Source organism: Eurytemora carolleeae, unplaced genomic scaffold (assembly GCF_000591075.1).
Source record: "Eurytemora carolleeae unplaced genomic scaffold, Eaff_2.0 scaffold1060, whole genome shotgun sequence".
NCBI classification, from domain to species: Eukaryota; Metazoa; Arthropoda; class Copepoda; order Calanoida; family Temoridae; genus Eurytemora; species Eurytemora carolleeae.
The window spans coordinates 116,443-134,282 of record NW_019396964.1 but is presented as its reverse complement, the minus strand read 5'-3'; the positions used below and the strand labels follow the sequence as shown (position 1 = coordinate 134,282).

At 31.3% G+C, this 17,840-nt stretch overlaps 1 protein-coding gene across 1 annotated transcript; it reads right to left on the bottom strand.

Annotated features, from left to right (window-relative positions):
• Window positions 1-2,727: 2,727 nt before the first annotated feature.
• On the bottom strand, window positions 2,728-9,570 carry LOC111710578 (A disintegrin and metalloproteinase with thrombospondin motifs adt-1). The gene is made up of 9 exons (XM_023484686.1): window positions 9,462-9,570; window positions 7,997-8,090; window positions 6,816-6,927; window positions 6,581-6,621; window positions 6,281-6,352; window positions 5,799-5,886; window positions 3,609-3,654; window positions 3,062-3,259; window positions 2,728-2,858 (listed from the first exon to the last, which is right to left on the bottom strand). Exons 1-9 carry the CDS (start codon window positions 9,521-9,523, stop codon window positions 2,786-2,788), a joined length of 786 nt encoding a protein of 261 aa, XP_023340454.1. The 5' UTR covers window positions 9,524-9,570; the 3' UTR covers window positions 2,728-2,785.
• Window positions 9,571-17,840: the final 8,270 nt, after the last annotated feature.

Genomic DNA, 17,840 nt, shown 5'->3' with positions numbered 1-17,840 from the left:
TTCAGCAAGGTTTATGTACTAAGAGTTAGTTTATCTAGTCTTAGTACCTGGGGTTAGTTCATCCAGGTTTAGTACCCTAGGTTTGTTCACCTAGGCTTAAGCCTCCCGGGGTTGGTTCATCCAGGTCTAGTACCCATGGTTAATTCATCTAGGTTTAGTACCCAGGGTTAGTTAATCTAGGTTTAGTACCTGGGGTTAGTTTATCTGGTTTTAATTCCCAGGCTCAATTTAAGCTCTTGGTTTATAACATCTGAATCATTTCTCTAGGTCTAGGTTAATATCTGAAGAATATTACTAAGTTTATATAAAGATCTTAAAAATATCTATAGGTTTAGATAAAGATTTTAAGAATATCTCATGGTTTAGATAAAGATCTTAAAAATATCTTTATATTTAGATAAAGATCTTAAAAATATTTCTAGGTTTAGATGAAGATCTTAAAAATATCTCTAGGTTCAAATAAAGATCTTTAAAATACCTCTAGGTTTAGATAAAATTCTTAAAATTATCTCTAGATTCAGATAAAGATCTTAAAAATATCTATAGCTAGGTTTAGATAAAGATCTTTAAAATATATCTAGGTTCATAGAGATATCTTAAAATATCTCAAAACTTAGATAAAGATCTTAAAAATATCTCATTGTTTATATAAAGATCTTAAAAATATCTCTAGATTTGGATAAAGATCTTAAAAATATTTCTAGGGTTAGATAAAGATCTTTAAAATATCATTTATAGGTTCAAATAAAGAGCTTTAATATATCTTCAGGTTTAAATAAAATTCTTTAAAATATCTCTAGATCCGGATAAAGATCTTAAAAATATTTCTAGGGTTAGATAAAGATCTTAAAAATATCTCTAGATTCAAATAAAGATCTTTAAAATATTTCTAGTTTAGATAAAATTATTTAAAACATCTCTAGGTTTAGATAAATTTTTTAAAATATCTCTAGATTCAGTTAAAGATCTTAAAAATATCTCTAGATTTGGATAAAGATCTTAAAAATATTTCTAGAGTTAGATAAAGTTCTTAAAAATATCTCTAGATTCAAATAAAGATCTTTAAAATATCTCTAGGTTTAGATAGAATTCTTAAAAATATCTCTAGCTAGATTCAGAAAAAGATCCTAAAAATATCTTTAGGTTTAGATAAAGATCTTTAAAATATATCGAGGTTTAGAGAGAGATCTTGAAAATATCTCTAGGTTTAGCTTAAGATCTAAATTATATTTACAAGTTTAGATAAAAAAATTGACTGATGAATATCTCATCATTCAGATTAAGTTTTAAAGAATATCACCAGGGTTAGGTTGTGAACTATTGGTTCAGATTGAGATGTGAAGAATATTTTCAGGTTTAGGTTAGGTTTTAGTTAGGAACTTTAGGTTTAGATTAAGATCTAAAGAACAAAGTTATGGGCTTAGGTTGTTCAGATTAATTTGAAGAACAATTGTTAGAGTCAGGTTAAAACTGAAGAATATCTCATGACTCATGCAAAAATTCAAAAAAATTTCCGGACTCAGAAAGTAACAAAATGACGTTTTGATGATGTTTTGGTTCAATATTTCATTAATAATGAAAATAGATCAAACGGTTAATATCAAAATATTGTAGAGACAAAACATCCTGAGAACAAACTACTCCATATGTACCGTACTCAGTCAGAGACTGTAGCGAATTGGGGAGCCTAGCCTGGCTCTCCCCTATTTTACACTCAGATCAATGAACCCAAGCTATCCCTAGCGTCTGATGCTGTGTTGAAAAGATGGCTTGGCTTGGCACTATGAATAGCATGTTATGGAATATGATATGGAAAAACAGAAAACTAACTATTTCCCCCTTACTACTAGGGTTGTTAATCATTTTTAAAAACGATTGTTAAACAATGTTACGTTTTTCAATCGTTTTCAAAAATGATAGTTTCGTTTTTGGAAAAAGCAAACGTTTTTATAAACAACCCATCTTGTTTTGAACTTTTAAAAAAGGAATAATGATCGTATTATGTATGCAATATTCTTCTGATTTCTTGTTGTATGTTATAAAACTTACCTTGAACAGGCCCTCCATTTTAAATGATCATCATCAACAGAGTGTGTCATTAAAGTTTATCCCAGTCATCCTGTATCAGATCCAAACTAATACTCTCTCTCTTTTCTCTTTGAAAAGTCTCAATGTTAGAGCTTTAAGAGACATTTGTGGAAGCCTGATGACAACATTGTGGCATACAACACCATTCAAGAAATGTTACCCACATAAATCAAATAGCATATTATTATGTGCAAGCTATATTACCATATAATATTTTATTGTTGCAATAGATGATTTAAGGCTATTGCACTGACAGTTGGTTGAAATATCATCGCAAATATATTAAAATTTGATTTATACATTTCCAAATGTTTTTTTGATAAAACTTTGTCCTTCAAAGTGTGAATGTTTTTAGAAAGTATCCTCATTCTATACCTTATTTGTTTTTTTCCTGTAATTGATGCTCAAATTTCTTGAAATTTAGCACCTTAAAACAATCAGAGTCACTTTTAAAATTCTCCCTTATTTTCATTAATGGTTCAAATATAAAACTGGCTGTAGGTAGTTCAGCAAATTAGCTCAAACTCATTTAATTTGGTTCCTGCGGGCAATTAATTGTACAGTAAAAGCCCTGCAATTTTTTTGGTTTTTTTGTGATTCAGTCTATTCTCCCGCAGTTCCAACATTTATAAGCTCTAGTTAAATTAAATGCAGAATGTTTATTTTCTATTTTTTTATCACAATTACTTCTCAAGGTTTAAACATAAAAGCAGTTTCCATTAGTGTGCCTATTCCTTGCACGCCTGTCATATGCATAGTCTATTTGCTTCCTGAATAATAAGCTCTATATTCAAACAGGTCATTTGCCACTATTTTGCCCAAATTCTTTCCCTTAAAGGCCTTAATATACCCCTTTTTCATATTCATGAAACCCTCAAATATTATTATCAGTATCAAATTTTTGCATTACAGTGAAGGAGAGGGGCTGGGGAAGGGGGCACTTCTAAGATTTTTTTTTTCTTCTGAAACTTACCTTGAGCAGGCACTCCATTTTGTAAAGTCAGGTTCAACAGTGGGTTTCATTATAGTTTTACCCCGGCATTCTCTAGCAGATTTTGTTCCGTCATGATCCTTAACTCCCATAAGATGTCCCAGCTCATGAGCTAACAATATATGAGCACCGTCATGTTTTCCATTCCTCAATTTGAGTGTCATCACTCCAGCACCAAACCTTACCAGGGATAGAATACTTCAAAATGGAATGGACTTAATTTCTGACTGAAATATTACGTAAGGAAATTTCTCAAAGGCAATTCCAAAGGGTGACTTCCCAAGAGGCACCAATCCAAATGTGCAATTTCATTTGGAAAAGTCCTTAACATCTTCTATATGAGGTGTCACATGTTGCTCTAGAGCTCTCAGAGTTGTTGAAAATCAAGTAAAGAGATATGTGTGTGTAAATTTATCAAAACCTGCTTGTATTCAGCAGCAATTTTCAGTGTGCACTGTGGTGAGTTCATAATTTATGTAGTGCATTAAACTGCAGCTAAATACAAGCAGCAAATCCTGTTTTTACTTACAAGTGGCAAACCCTATCAATATGAGATAATCCAGACGGTACTGAACCTAAAAAAAGGTTGAATTTTAAAAATAATGATATTCTTAATGTAATAGATTTTATTTTTTGTCCCATATTTAATTGAGAAATATGCAAAAAATAACAGTTCTGTCAACATATGAGCTGTAAAGTAACTATGGCTATCTAAATAGAATTGTGCGATAGGCAGAGTTTTAGTTTAGATTTTGGAAGATATTCAAAGATTTTGAAAAAGAAGTAAAATGGCAAATATGCTGGCATGGTTAAGTGCGAGTGCTTAAGATATCTTCCAAGAATTCTGCTAAACTCATGTTACGCAACCTATATTTCGTGAAGGATCAGTTCATCATCCCTGCACAAGACAGTATTCACCCCTGTGTTTAGTTGCTGCTATAGCAACAAATGAAGCATCGGTAGAATCCATAGATAAGGATAGATTGCGCATAAGACGACATTTTTCATCTTGAAATTTATAAATGTAGAGAGATGTTTTAAAGATATTCCTATTATATAGATTAACTAGGTCGGTTGTGAACATTGGCTGTTCTTATTTTATTGAGTACTTGTGGTGTACATGAGTTTTGTAGAGAGAAATTTAAGTTAGTTTATTCCTTCTCATTTCCTTCTTCAGTTCTCGTCAATATGATATATTGCTCAGTGAAATATTGTTGTTCAAATAGTTCCATTCCCAAAATTACTTTACACTCTATTATGAAATCCATTAAAACACCAAACCACCCCCCTTATCATTGAAGTACACTTTGACCCCTAGAAGTATGAGTTCACGGACTGTACAATTCTTGGTGATTTTGCGTACATAAGCTATCTTTGTTTTTTTAATTATCCATGGTATGAATCTCGTAATTTCTAGTTTATATAGTATAACTTGTTTTTAAATCTGTAAATCTGTACTGCATCACTTTCTAGAATATTCAGTGTGACCTAAACTTTCAAAGAGACAGTATATACTGTTATTCTATTTATCATTCTAAATGATGTCGATATTATGTAACTCTTTTAAAATTCTTATTCACAATTTTTTTATTGCTGAGTAGATTATAATTTCTTAGGATTTGAAATATTGAGATTTGATTTACTTAAGCTTTTTTCTGTGATACATGTAAACATATTAACTCTAATTCGATTATTTTTTACCAGATTGAATTCTCAATAAACGTAGAAGATTTATCCTGAGTTTTTATGGAGATGTCATCTATTAGAAGAGAGGGTTCCAATTCGAAGATCTGTAGGAATACTACTTGGTGCTTTTTCGGTCCTTATTAAGCAACTGAAGGAAGGTTGCGAAACAACTAAGCACTACAGCTGCATTTGTAAAGGATATTTGAAATAACTGAAAGGAAACAGGTATTACTAGCAGGAAGTTATGAAAAACTCTTGCAGGAAGTGCATCGTGCATTTTGCTGACATGATGAGCCTAATACATTCTGTAATTTTTTTAAAACTAAATATTTATATTTTCTGTTTAACCCTATAAAAGTATGGGGGTCTGAATCTATGTAAAGCCTGGGGGGAGGCGTTTGGCGCCACCCCCCCCCCCCTAGAAAAAGGCCATACAGAATAGGTATAGGGTTGAAATGCATGTGCAGAGCCCAAATTTTCAAGGCCAGCCCATAGAAAAAAAATGAAACCGATAGTTTTAATAGTTTGGGGGCTAGGGAGGGTTAAAAAAATCCCTAAAAAAGGGTCAAAAAAATGTTTTTTGTTTTAAACAAATCTCAAAGTGTGACACATGTTTTTACATGCAGTTTTCAAGGGCTTTTCAAAAATATAGTTTTTAGATCTGTAGCTTTAGTCACAAAAAGTTATGGGCTATTTTAGATTTTTTTTCACAGACCGGACTTCTTTTCCGCCGTGTACCCTACCCTATAAAATAAAATAAAAAAAAATTTTAACAAGAAATCCTTTAAATTTTATTCATTAAAAGTCACAAAATTTCACGGTGATAGTGTCAAAAATAAAAGAGTGCTAGGACAAAAAGCTACAGGGGGGTGCCAAACAACCCCCCCCCCCCCCCCAGCCGGTTGAGGATTAAGAGTATACAGGTGTTTACGTAACTGATTTTACATGTATAAAATTTTAGATGTGCTACGGACTAAGTGTAATTTAAACAATTAGTGTTATCCTGTTATCCCTTTTCTCTTTAGGTTGTTACCTCTTCTATTATTTCCAGTCAGAAGAAAACTTATGTCATAACTATTCCTTTTTTTGTCATCAGGGTTGTTTCTTGATCTAGCATATTTCTGAGAAGAAATTAAAAACAAATTTCAGATGTTAAATTTTTAAATCTATCTGAAATATGTCTAAAAGTGTGCACAGTCTTGCACTGACTTTTGTATTGACATGTAAAGCAGGTTAAAAATATTGCTAAATAGGATGTTCAAACAAATCTTTCACACAATTAGCAGCTTTAAATTCCTTAAATACTGCAAGGTAATTTAATTATTTAAGAAAGGGAAAAGCATGCCCTAATTAAAAGTTAAGTAACACTACAATAAGTTTCAAACTTATAAATAGAAAATATATGTTTCTGACCAATCTAATTGGTTCCTAATGCTGGAACTCTTTTCTAAAGCTTTTATTGGGTCAAAAAGAGTAGATAAGCCTGAGTTTACGGTTTTTTTGTGGGTTTCTTACCTCAAAAACGTCAAGCTGTCTTCCTTGATTAGTTGTTTGATGAATTGGGCTAAATTCACGATCATAATCATTCTAAAAACACAGAAGAATAACTATAAGGATTTTAGAGGTTGGAGTATGAAGAATGCAGATTGAAGAGTGAAGACCCTTTTGCAATTGCAATTGCAATCCAGATTGCAGATTGCAGAATGAAGGTCCTTCTAAAGAAAGACTAACTTTAATTGATTTAAAAGGTCAGAGTTAGTATAAGCAGTAGGGTTCAGACATTATCAATCATGTTAAAGTAATCAGTTTCGTTACCTTTATTATCTTTATTCCATTTACTTTTAGATCAAAACCTCCTGAAAAATTTAAAAAGATTATAATAAATAATTTAACTTAAGATTACTAAACACATTTTGAAAATAAAAATATTAATAATAAAATGTTTACTTAATTATTTACATCCACAATTGTTTTGATCTTTTGATCATGCCAATTTTTTAATAATTTAATAAATATTGCATAATGTTTATATATATATCTTTTGACTGACCATATCTTGAAATTGAAGAATCTTTGAATAGAACTTCGGTATCTTTGAATAGAGCTTTTATCATTTTGTATGTTTTTCTTTGGACACAACTATTAGATCCTCCTACTTGTTGCTAAAAAATAATGTATTTGATATATTAACATATTTTGAAGGAACATTAATATCGCCTTTCTCCTGCAAGACGCTGTAAAAATCCAAACCATGTACATAAATATTGCATAACCCACTGAATGATCCTTTTAAAACTTTAATTTCTCAATTTTTACTGAGAGAGGATACAAATTTTTTCCTACAAGTTATGAACTATCAGAAATAATCAAGAACACTGCAATAGTTCTGACAAAAAGTAATTGCATAGAATGCATTGGTATTGGAACAATCTATAAATTGACAAACATGGAACGAACAGTAATTGGTTCAAAAGAAAAGTCTTAAATCATTCAAATAGAAGTTAGGTATATACATTACCAAAGACATTTACCAAGCTTTAACTTCCCAAGGATATTTTCTCAATTGGCAACTTCTCAAATATGCAATTTCACAAGGAGCATGTTCCCAATTCTTTTCCAGTCCAATACTTTGATCCTAGCCTAGTCACAGCGCTTGGCCCCTTACCCATCCTAGCCACAGATCTATGGCAGTCTGCAGTGCCTCGGAACGTCTAACAGAACCTTTGGGAAGTTGCTGCTTTGGAAATTGCACATTTGGGAAATTGTCACTTGTAAAGTCACCCTTGGGAAAATGATTAACACTACTAAAAACACATTCTAAACCAGGAACTCATTTTAAATCTAAAGGAATTGAGTTTTCGCCACAAACTCTGATTTTATAATCACTTTGGAACCCAACCATAACCCTTAGATCCTGCAAACAACAATCATTTGTTTGAAAATAAATATGAACATGCCGAGCCAAGATTAGTAGAACATAAGTCATGACCCATTTTTTAAAAACTTTTATTTGTAATAACAGACTTTTTTAAATTATTGGTTTGGTCTCAAAACAGAAAACAAATTTTTCTACAATTTTAAAGTTATTTCTTAAATCAAAAAAGAATATGTTCCTTTTATTTTTGTCTAATCCCATCCCTTATTTTTCAAAACTCAACTAATTTTTCATTTTGACTAGTACAAATTTTTGTCAATTTGTTGTTAATTTCATAATGTTTTATTACTACTCACTTTCATAGTATTCCACACATATTTATCTAGATAAACTCCAACTTCCACTGTTCTCCTTCTATAGTTTTTAACTCTTCTGTTATCCACCTTATTTCTAGATTATAAATACACTGTAAATTTCAAGCATGCATCTATAATGTTTCTAGATGATAAATACAATGTAAATTTCAATCATGAATCTATAATGTTTCAAGATGATAAAAACAATGTAAATTTCAAGCATGAATCTATAATGTTTCTAGATAATAAATACACTGTAAATATCAAGCATGAATCTATAATGTTTCTAGATGATAAAAACACTCTAAATTTCATACATGAATCTATAATGTTTCTAGATGATAAATACACTGTAAATTTCAAGCATGAATCTATAATGTTTCTAGATGATAAATACACTGTAAATTTCAAGCATGAATCTATAATGTTTCTAGATGATAAATACACTCTAAATTTCATGCATGAATCTATAATGTTGCTAGATGATAAATACACTCTAAATTTCAAGCATGAATCTATAATGTTTCTAGATGATAAATACACTGTAAATTCCAAGCATGAATCTATAATGTTTCTAGATAGTAAAAACACTGTAAATTTCAAGTATGAATCTATAGTGTTTCTAGATGATAAATACACTGTAAATTTCAAGCATGAATTTATAATATTTCTAGATGATAAATACACTGTAAATTTCAAGCATGAATCTATGATGTTCCTAGATGGATGATAAATGCACTGTAAATGTCAATCATGAATCTATAATGTTTCTAGATGATAAATAAACTGTAAATTTCAATCATGAATCAATAATGATTCAAGACGATAAACACACCGTAAATTTTAATCATACATCAATAAGATCTTTGCGCTAATCCATATTTATGAAATATTAATCATGATATTGATTTTTAAATACACAAATTTTGCATAGCAGTATCACAATTATTTTTAAGTTGAACTATACAACAATATTGGATTGATTTAACCAAATCACGGTTGGGGGGGGGGGGGTATTTTTAACCCCCCCCCCCCTGTGGTTTTTGATTTAAAATATTAAATACTAAGGGACTTACGCTAGAATGTTTAAAGTTTTCTTCACTATTGTAACATTATAGTTGTCAAAAGGTTTTGCAATTTTTTATGTAAAGGGTAGTGTAGAATTTGATAACATAAATAATCCAGATATTGCTCAAAGGTGTTTTTGTGGTTACCTCTAGAGAACTTCAACAAATCGAAAACAGTATATAACACTATTAATTAGGCTACAGATCTAAACTTTATTCAGACAAAATTGGCCCAATTGGAATAAGGGTAAATTAACGAATAATTATAATATAATTTGTTGTGGCCCAATCGTTTCAGCGTTTTGCAATTTAATTGAAAACAAACAGACAGACAAACACTCAAAGTATGTTTAGAGATTACAGAAAGATTGAATTTAAGAATACACAACATGAAATACCTTTGTCCTTGAATGATAGTTACAGCTTGGCTGAAAATACAGAAAAGTATAAAAAAATTCATTTCTGAAATATCAAATGAAAACAATTGAAAACTTGCCAAAATTAACCAGTAAAATAACAATTATATTTTTCTTTTGAATATTTTAAATCAAAATTTTATGAAAGCAAATGTATGCTTCAGAATAATTTTAATTTCAAATGTTTAAAAAGAAAAAATTTAAAGCGTTGCCCTGTGTTTTGAAAAAAAAATTAGAAACATTACTGCTTTGATGAAAACCCAAACTATAATGAAAGTAAAATAGCTCTTTTATCTAAATGCAGGATTTTTTATAATATTTGATTTATTACAAATTCAATAAATTGATATAAAAATGTCTTCTCCAAGATATAAAAATGTCAAAAAATGAAATCGGTTTTGATTCATGACTTTTATCACACACATATAATTTTACAAATCATCTGTTTTTTTGAACAATTAAAAAAAAAGAGTTGTTCACCACAAATGATAAATGAACAATGAAAAAAAAGAGTTGTTCACAAATAATAAATGAACAAAATAAAAAAAAGAGTTGTTCACAAATAATAAATGAACAAAATAAAAAAAAGAGTTGTTCACCACAAATGATAAATGAACAAAATAAAAAAAGAGTTGTTCACAAATGATAAATGAACAAAATTGAATTATTTTGGTTTTAAAACAAGTAGTTGTATTTTTAGCATCTATCAGAAAAATGTCTGTGAATTCTCTTTTACTCTCTTTTTAAAAGCAAAATTCATTTTCATACTACAAAGGAACTGCTGACAGCTGACGAATGATAAGAGAATATTTTAGCCGTTTTTCTCAAAACCTTTTTTTAGATATTTGATTTAAGTTTTTTTTCTAATAAAAAGGAATTGAGTTTTACCACAAACTCAAAAATTATAATCCCTTTATTTTTGCAACCTGATTATTTGTCGTGTAAACCTGACATATTTCAAACTTAGACTACTTGATCTTCCAGAATTAATTACCTTTAAACTCAACAATTCATTCCCGTTATTATTTGATTTATTTTATATAATTTATATAGTTCCAATCATTTAAGGTCTACGATATTGGTTTGAAAAATATATGGATAAGAATAATATGGATAAGAAACCCAGAGTTTGTTGCAAAGACTCAAATCAAATATATCTTTATAACCAACAAAAGACCCAAAATTCTAAAACATTTTCCCGTTAAAAAAAAACTTTATTCCGTAATTTGCCTGGTACTTCCAATAAACACTGAAATTGAGCGACAAACTTCAGATTCAGATCTTCTGAATTTAGACAAAACCAAAACTTCACAATGACGATCTCAATGTCGTCACTGATTCTCATGTTTATTGGGTTTGATTGAAAGGGGGGTCTGTTATAATAAAGAGAGAGACCGGCTAGACATGGTAGTAGATCTTAAAGTGCAGTATTGTAGAAACTTTAGGATTCATATGACACCAATGACGACTGACTGACACAACTGGTGAAATATTAAAAACAACTTTAGGCTTTTATTTAATAAATAGTAAACCGTAAACATGTCTCGTTGATATAAAATAAATCCTAAAGTTTTTTCTCTGCAATACTGCACCTGCACTTGCAGCTCAACTACCATGTCTAGCCGGTCTCTCCATTAAAGTTAAAAAATAATAAATTTTAATAAAGGGAGTATGTGGAGAAAAGCCCACGCATACAAATAAAACGATATATCAGTAAACCAGTTATCAGTTTGTTATCGAAGTCTTTCTATCTTTTGATTGACTCAAGATTGATCAAAAGATGTTTTACCCCAACCACTCTAGTATGCCGAGTCCATTAGCGCCTGATCCAATCAGGGTTCAGCCATGTGTTTGGTGTCTATTCTGAACCAATAGAAATTGCATGGCGGCATCATCTATCCTTCTATCAAGCTTATTATCCAATGAGATAAATCCTTATATCGGCGCTATAGCAGTAGATGGATAAATCTGAAACTATAGTGATACATTCCATCGTAATGTCCAACATTTTACATAGCGTGCGCCGTTGTCTCCTGAAACAAATCCAAATATAAAAGTTAAGCTTAGCAAAAGATTTCTTGTATTTTTTTAATGTATTTTTATTATTTTTTTCGAGGTAATTTAATCAACAAAATTCAGTCTTCAGTGGATGATTGTTACAAAATCTCTAATATCTTGTTAAATCATAAATTAATTAAACTTAAATATACTTTAAATAATCAGCATTCCGTTGATTTGATTTAACATAGACCACAGACTACACAATCTGCTCATACACTCTACCTGGATAGGCTGAGCAGGCCTATAGTGTCCCGGCACGCCATGCTACGGTTCCATTTAATTTTTTTGACTGACATCTCACGGCCACTTGTTGCATTCAGGGGTTTTACAACTTTTTAACAAATACTCCAATTAAAAAATAAAAAATAACGTTTATAAATATTGCATTTCCTATCAAAGAATACTTAAATATCCCTGAATACAGATGTATATTGATTGGTCGTGTACAGTACTTGTACACAATAGAACATGCTGTGGAAAATAGCGCGCATATTATAGGTCTTAATAGATTTCTGTAACTCTCTTATCTCCGACATAGACAAACAAATGTGAATGATTATTATCTCTCTGATCCAGAGAGAGGGGGGGGGGCTGTAAGCCCCCAAAACCCCCCCCCCCTGTATACGCCTCTGATTAGTTTCATGATTTGAATTTTTAACCTTCAAATATTTCACTTTTGATTTATGCATAATAAATTATTATTTTTAACTTTTATTTTGTTTTCATTGATGATCTAACTTTAAACATAAAAAGTTACTAAAGTTTACAATTTTTTAATGTTTTTACATCAATGTTTTTTTTCGATGATTTAAAATCAGTTTATGGCCAATAATTGTATAGGACCACAAGGAATTTCACCGTTGCCACAAACTCAAGTTTTCAAATCCCATATAATTAGAACGACCTTTAATATTTTAAATTGATGTAACAGCATTTATAATCTGAAATATCTAAGGTCTATAAATTTGGATACAAAGATATTGGGATAAGAAAATCAGAATTTGTTCCGAAGACTCAAAATGTAGGTAGCCATTAATAAAAATAAATTAATGAATTTTCATATTTACAAATGTTTTCTTGTTTGTTTATTGCATAATGCTTCAGTAGTATCAAGGTTATAATGCAAGGAAAGTTAATTGCAGTTGGGTATACTCTACGTACATATTGAAACCAGTTCTCTCTGGACGGAATTTGTAAACAAGAATAGATGAATCAGTGTTCGTTAAGTATCCGAGGAGGTTAAAAGCATTAAATTTTGATAATTTCGAAAATTCACACAATAATTTTCCTATGATCAGAATATTTCATTGATTTTTTATGTGAAAGATGGATCCCATGTCAGGCTAGGACAACCATCTTGTGTTTACATTACCGCCCTGAGACAGTACACTGCAGTACAAAAGATGCGAATACCATTGAAATAACTTTCCTTGCATTATAACCTTGAGTAGTATGATCAACGGAGAAAGATTAGAGTATAGAATGCTGAAAGACAATTTGTACGGGGAGATTCACGGGCCACCGTAGTACATTTGAATTTCCGAGCTGTTCCAACTTTCCCGGTCCCAGTTTGTACTGTACCGCACAAACATTGGCTTAATTAAGCCGACAATTAAGAAGGCTAGCTGGTGTAACAAGGTTTACGAGGTCAGACTTTATGCTTCATAAATGTTGAATTTACTTTTACTAAAGGGGCAGAGGTGCGTGGATTGTACAGACCCCTAAACATCAGACATGAAGGTTGATTTTTAGAATTAAGGTAGAGGGTGATTTTTGTAGTAGTCATTCTAATTATAAATCAAATACAGATAACAATTAATGAACATTTTTCAAATTGCTTTCTAATATCAAAATAGTTACGCACAAGCTAAAATATTTTAAAATGATTTTCATATTTCATGTGTCATCTGTTTAAAACAAAAAATTATATTTTTCATTTTTCAACCTTTTTTTTGGCATTTTTTTCAACCATCCCAAGCGCTTAAACTATTAAAGCTATAAGTCTAATTTTTTCAATGAGCTGGCCTTAAAAATTGGGATAATAATGTACATTTTAACATTGCATTTTCAAGTGAGTCTTCTTTTAAAACGTAATTTGCTCAATTACAATAGTAACCTTTAAAGTTGTTCCAGGTAACTATAAGAATTTTTTTAATTATGAATTTCTTCAATTTCCTAGTGTGTATCTTCTACGTAAATCTGACAACCCGCGAGAACAAAATCTATTGCTGTGAATCTGGTATGTAACTCTCTAAATGAATCTGGTATGTAACTCTCTAAATGAATCTGGTATGTAACTCTCTAAATGAATCTGGTATGTAACTCTCTTAATGAAGGTTCACTAGAAGCTCAGCCCTAACAAAACTTAAAATTAACTTTTAATCCATTTAAAACTAATTTTTAAAAAAATAAGAAAAAAGAAATGGAAAAGGACATAAAATTTATTTCGTTGATAGAACATGTTTAATAATATAGATATACACGTAAAAGTGAACGAATCTGGAAACCCAGAGCATAATATTTAATGAACACGATTGAGACATGTGGTCGTTTCGTCTGGTTCGTCCTGTACAATTAGGGAGGAAACCCGAAGCCGTCATGAGCCTCCACCTTGCAGACATCAGCCTCCCAGATTTGCTATGTAATACCAGCCTCCGTAGTAGTACAAGCCTGCGCTATGCAGGAAATGAGCCTCCGCTTTTCTGCATAGCAGAGGATCGTTTACTGTAAAGTGGAGGCTCTTATTACATGACGGAGGCTCGTACTGCATGACGGAGGCTCATACTGCATGACGGAGGCTCATACTGCATGACGGCGGCTCATACTGCATGACGGAGGCTCGTACTACATAGCAAATCTTGGAGACTTGTGTCTGCAAAGCGGAGGCTCTTGGCGGTCGGGGGTTCCCTCCCACCCACGTACAATACAGATCAGTAACAATATGTACAGATAAGATGAGGGTACAGTACTATATGTACAGTTAACACTGCAAAACAATAAAAACTCCAAGAATGTGAGGGTGGGATGTGCAAAAAAATGTGATCCCTAGAAATGCATTAAGCGACGAATTAGCAGAATCTTGAATGTTGCAGATTCCAAAGAGTATGCGCAAATATTCTGCACAGGTTTGTTGTGCAGTGCAAAATTTAAATTTTCTATAAATTTAATAGATTTATACCTAAGCAATCATACAATATTCATTATTTTTAACAAACGTTTAACAATATTGATAAAGAAATGCGAGAAGAGAGGTAACATCAATATTTATACTTTTCAACCTTAAGTTTGAAAAACGATTTTTTGCAATAGAGAGGCAAAAAATAGAATTTTATTAAAACAATAGGTTATATTATGATCACAGCGGTATAAATGATATTTGAGAGATCATATTCGAAACTTTGACTTAAAGATCATTAAATTCTTTTATAGATCAATAATTTTATAGCTAAACTAAGCGAATTTTTCGTAGTTGATATTTTCACATACTTTGACATAGTTGGAAAAACTTGGTGCGGTTTTGAGATTAGATAAATTGAAATTTTGAGGTTGCGAAATAGGAATAGGAGCAAAAATACAGATGTATTTAACTACATGGAGAAAAAAAATTGAGATTGAAAGAGTATTATTCAGTTTTGGCGCCAAAATTGCTGCTTGATTAAACAAAGACGATAACTCATCCAACATGTTGCGGCATTTGTACAGACTGCGCGCGCAAGTAAATACTGACACAACAAGAAGTGATGTAATGATTTACACAACAAAAATACAAACACTCCATCTTATTTAAATTGCCTTCATGGATTTTAGAAACAAATCAGATATTAAATGACAATAACAACATGTTTCTTGGTCAGGAACTTCCTAAAAACTTTTGACTGAGTTCTCCTCATCCTCCTCCAAATAAAATAAGTCAAAAAATAATTCTTAAGAAACTAGGAATTTTGCATGGCTTCGTTAAAGATGTGAACATTTTTGTTTCTGTGTGCCACACTCAACTCAAGTATACTTTAATCTGAGCTAAAGGAACCTTTATGGTCCAAGTTTGTACTACCCCGCTTATTTAGGGTTTCCGGCAAAAAGGAAAAATTGTTTTGCGAGAAATATTATCGTGAAGTTTTCTAATTTTGCATTTTTGAGAAAAAATTTTGCGAAATTACGCTTCGTTTTTGCTTATTTTTTTTCTCGAAAAAATGCGAAATTTTGTAAAAAAAAAAAGTTTGCAAAATGCGACCGAAAATTTGGCTGGAGACCCTAAGCTCAGTAAACAGGGCTAGCTGGTCCAATAGGTTGACATGGTTCGCCTGCATCTTGTTAAATTTACAATTATTTGTGGTGTGCTGTCCTAATAGTTTTTATGTTATTGATAAAATAAGCAATACTTGAAAAGAGCAACTTTTAAGCAAAAGATTTTAAAGTATTTTTGACTTTTTTCCCTGATAGAGTGGTGAAGGTGAAAGGTAGAATATAGGGTTGATATGAACCTCCCCCATCTCACCAAAGGTAGTCATGAAACTACTCGTTGAAGGAAAACCCGGGCCAACATCCTCCTCGGCCTATTACAGTGGTTGGCGTTTTTTATCAATACAATGAAGACACTTTTGATTTTTGATTTCTACCAAGCTTTTTTTTTCAAATTACAAGTTTACAAGTAAACAAAGAGAAGCTGTTAATTGACAGCTTCTCTTGGTTTCCATCACTCCGGGAAGCATGCGGTTTCTTTTATTTGAAATCAAACGTGTTTTGGTCTATAATTCAACCATCTTTAAACTTACAGTTTTGTTTATTTTATATTTTTTATTTAAAATGCCTATGCCGACAAAAAAGTATTATAGAAAAAAGGCTAAACAATTATGTTTAATGGGTGAAATTGTGATCGAAAGTCACAGCTTTCTGAAAATATTGACAGAACCGTTAAATCCACGTGCCATGATTATGCGTATCCATGCAGTGTAGTACTCAAATATTGAAACCGAAAGTCCTTTTTATTTTTTATATATACCACTACGATTGTATTAAAAATATACAGTGAGAATCATAAAACTCAGAAATGGGAAGACGACTTTAAGACTCAATTTATCACTATAAACAATCCAATGAGCGTGAGACCCATTTAATTGTCTAAGATATACAGTGAGATTCTGAAAACTTTGGAATAGGAAGACGACTTTTAGACTCAAGTTATGACTTTAAATATACATTATACAAAGCAATGCTTGTGCAGTGTAAAAATTATTTAACTTAATATATAAAGGGATTTAACAAGTTGCTATTAAACATATACTTGCTTATTAAGTTATTAACAACATCAAATACACTTGAAAATTGAGTTTTCTTCATACTCACAGTTAAGATAAGTTAAGATAAAAAAGTATAACTTACATCAGTATCCTGGCCACTTGCATCACCAAGAGCTCCAATAGCAGATAGTTTAGCAGGACCAGTAAATAAAGGAGGGGCCTCCTGAAAACAGAGTTAACATTTACTTTAAATTTTGTTAGGAGCGTGCTAAAGCTTAAGAAGATGAATAGATGTTGTGAAAAAAATCTTGCAGTTGAGTTGAGAGAAACAAAATAAAAGTAGGCATCAAGTTTGAATTTGTTTTTTTCTTGAAATATATTTATTAACCAGGCCATCAGAAGGTTGTATAAAAATATCATGGAAGTGTTTTTAATTTAAAAAACTGTCATATAAGTTTAGAAAGTTTTCTCATAAACAAATAAAACACCAAGGTTTTCAGTTCAAAAATAAAATCAGGTACTTTAGATATTAGTAGTCTTTAATCAAGGAGAACTGAATAGAAGGAGGGGGCGATAGGGTTTCCGTACACTTTGCTGTGACGTTTCTGGACTGGTGAAGAACTAGTTTTTGCGTAACAACAATAATAAAGATTTTAAACAATAACACAAATGTTAAACAGACATCTAGGGGGGCGGGGGGGATAACCTTGAATTTGATTGAAAATGTCTCTGTAATAAGGTCCTTTTCGTATAAAACTAAAATCCTTAACTTTTTCAATCTTTTTAACAAGATAATTGTACTTTCACAGTTTACTAACTCATGTTTGTCTACATTAGATCGGCTGCCTTTGTTATTGTTGTTACGCAAAAACTAGTTCTTCGCCAGTCCAAAAATTAGATTAGAAAATGTTCAGCCAAATTATTAAACAAGCAACAATTTGTAAACAGTGATTCCACAAGTTAGCCTTTGCTGCCCTGCACAGAACACATTTCAAATCTTTTTCAGCAAAGGAATTGAGCACTGGCAGCCGTAGTACATTTGAATTTCCATTCGGTCCCAGCT

Excerpts from the sequence above, each read along its gene's own strand:
- LOC111710578 (XM_023484686.1), bottom strand. The coding sequence starts at position 9,523 with ATGAATTTTTTTATACTTTTCTGTATTTTCAGCCAAGCTGTAACTATC. Across the intron at positions 8,091-9,461 it reads ACTATCATTCAAGGACAAAG|AAATAAGGTGGATAACAGAA; the intron begins GTATTTCATGTT and ends TTTATAATCTAG. Across the intron at positions 3,655-5,798 it reads GACTGGAAATAATAGAAGAG|GTTCAGTACCGTCTGGATTA; the intron begins GTAACAACCTAA and ends ACCTTTTTTTAG.